This window comes from Apis dorsata, unplaced genomic scaffold, assembly GCF_000469605.1.
Source record: "Apis dorsata unplaced genomic scaffold, Apis dorsata 1.3 scaffold_28, whole genome shotgun sequence".
Lineage (NCBI taxonomy): Eukaryota > Metazoa > Arthropoda > Insecta > Hymenoptera > Apidae > Apis > Apis dorsata.
In genome coordinates, this window is record NW_006263330.1 from 227,607 (window position 1) to 229,813 (window position 2,207).

Sequence of the window (2,207 nt, forward strand, 5' to 3'; positions counted from 1 at the left end):
TCATTTTTCGTAGAGTATTTAAAAGATATAGAAACACTTTCAAAAAAGTGAGTATACCCAAAGAAACATGCAACATACTCGAAGCAACAGGTTGTAGCGACGCGACGCTTGGAACTCTCAACGAATGAACGGTCGACGACATTCGCGTATACGCACACTACTATAATCCACCTTTTTTCTCTTTCTCACATATAATACTATTTTCATTTCATACAATATATATGGACGCATATATATTAATATGAATAAGGTTATCCATAAACTTTTCTATTGTTAATTACATTTATCGCATATTTCTTATAACAACATCTAATGATAAATTCAATATGAACAAACAACTTTTACATATATATGAACAATTTTTTCGTTTTTATATAGTTAATTTATTCTAAATTTTCACGATAAACATAAAACTTTATCGTAGAAATTGATAAAAAAAGCAAAGAAAAATTGAATGAATTAGAACGTAATAATAGCAATAGCAACAGGTCGTTACTTATAACGCGAATCGTTATACGATTGGCCGGAATGACTTTCGAGTATGAAATTCACTCAAACCGAATTCCGTAATGGCTGACGCGTTACTTGACCATTTCAATATGTAATATACACTAACACTCCCGCATATATGTGTATAATATTATTTTGCACGAATTATTTATTACTTCACAACATTTTTACACATAATTTACAATTTATATATTATATCCACAATTCCGATAAATCACTGATGATAATACACTTCGAATACGTGTAACTAGCTGACAAGCAAACGGTAGCGTCTCAATTCGACGCCATCGAGATATTTGATTATAGCTACTGATTTTAAAAAAATATGAACTATAATTGCCTTGTACACAAACAAAACAATTATTTAGTAAAGTAGTATTCGTAAATTTCAGTAGAATTTGTGAATTAAAGCATAGAAGTACATAAAAAACACAACGTTTTGTTCGGAAAGCTGTAAGCGCGCGCGCACGCGCGCATCAGGATGATAATGGAGTCTGGGTCCTTGAAAACTGAAATCGTACCCTTTGAAGAAATCTGGTCAGCTCTCTTAGATGGAAGAAGAATCCCTCTCTCTACGATATGAGAATGCACACTATCCTTTTTCAACCAATAAGAATGAATCCAACATTCCCCTCCATAATAGAGTGTCCTTTGTGGGAGACTGAGAAAAAAGAAGAGGGGATAATGGCGGCGATCTACCTGAACGATTTTTGTGGCGGGAATTACGGTGTTTCAACAAGATCTTACAACACATCAGAACAAGAAACCACCTGCCGAAAAATAGTATTGGAATCTCTAGTACTCAATGATAATAGTGTAAGCATAATATTAATATTATAATATTATATTTTAATAATAATTGTTAATAATATGATTTTAAAATCTTCTATATTTATAATAAAAAAATATTATTTAAATTTAAAAAACAAAATTTAATTATTACAAAATTTTNATATTAAATGTAATAATAAAATTTAAAAATAATTAAATATATATCATTTAAACTATATTTTTTATATTTAATAAAAATTATTATGTAATATGTAATTTGTTATAAATATATTTTTAAATATAAATTTGAAATTGTAATTTACAAAAAATCAAATAATATATTAATAAATAAAAAGATAAAAATAATATAAAAATAACTAAAAATTTTATCTAATTCGTATTATTTTGTTAGGTACAATTTTGAATTTTTTTATGTAGAATAAGATCTTCAGGTAGAAATCTTACGTCATTGTTACTATAGACCATAGATCGACCATAAAGAATGCAAAGCAATGTTGCCAAATCGATATAAATCATAGAATTGCCAAGGTTGAGACAAAATTCAATATTCAATTTTAAATTACAACATTTTTAAAATATTTTGAAATATATTATACTTTAAAAATTATTGAACACTTTTTATGCTTTTATATATAATACATATGTACATTTATGAACATTAATTTTAAAATTATTAATTAAGTAAAATGTAATATATTTTACATAACTTGTAAAAATTTTAGTCTTATGTTAAAATAGTATATTATATAATATTATATATCAAATAATATATAATATTATAAAATATATAATATATAATAGTATATTATATATAGTATATAAATAGTATATAAATATATAGTATATTATAAAATATATAATAATTTATTTTTAGGTACATTATATAAATATAAATATTTATTTTT

At 24.8% G+C, this 2,207-nt stretch overlaps 2 protein-coding genes across 2 annotated transcripts in view; one reads left to right on the top strand and one right to left on the bottom strand.

Annotated features, from left to right (window-relative positions):
- Positions 1-2,207, bottom strand: part of LOC102677183 — a 6,218-nt gene that overhangs the window by 2,151 nt on the left and 1,860 nt on the right. Inside the window, exon 4 of the mRNA XM_031510829.1 lies at positions 1,712-1,721. Within this exon, the coding sequence (XP_031366689.1) occupies positions 1,712-1,721 (10 nt within the window). The remainder of the gene's footprint in view (positions 1-1,711; positions 1,722-2,207) is intronic.
- The window catches only part of LOC102673580, a 3,620-nt gene continuing 1,886 nt past the window's right edge, over positions 474-2,207 (top strand). The window contains exon 1 of the mRNA XM_006608058.2: positions 474-1,326. Coding sequence (XP_006608121.1) covers positions 1,090-1,326 — 237 coding nt within the window. The 5' untranslated portion in view covers positions 474-1,089. The remainder of the gene's footprint in view (positions 1,327-2,207) is intronic.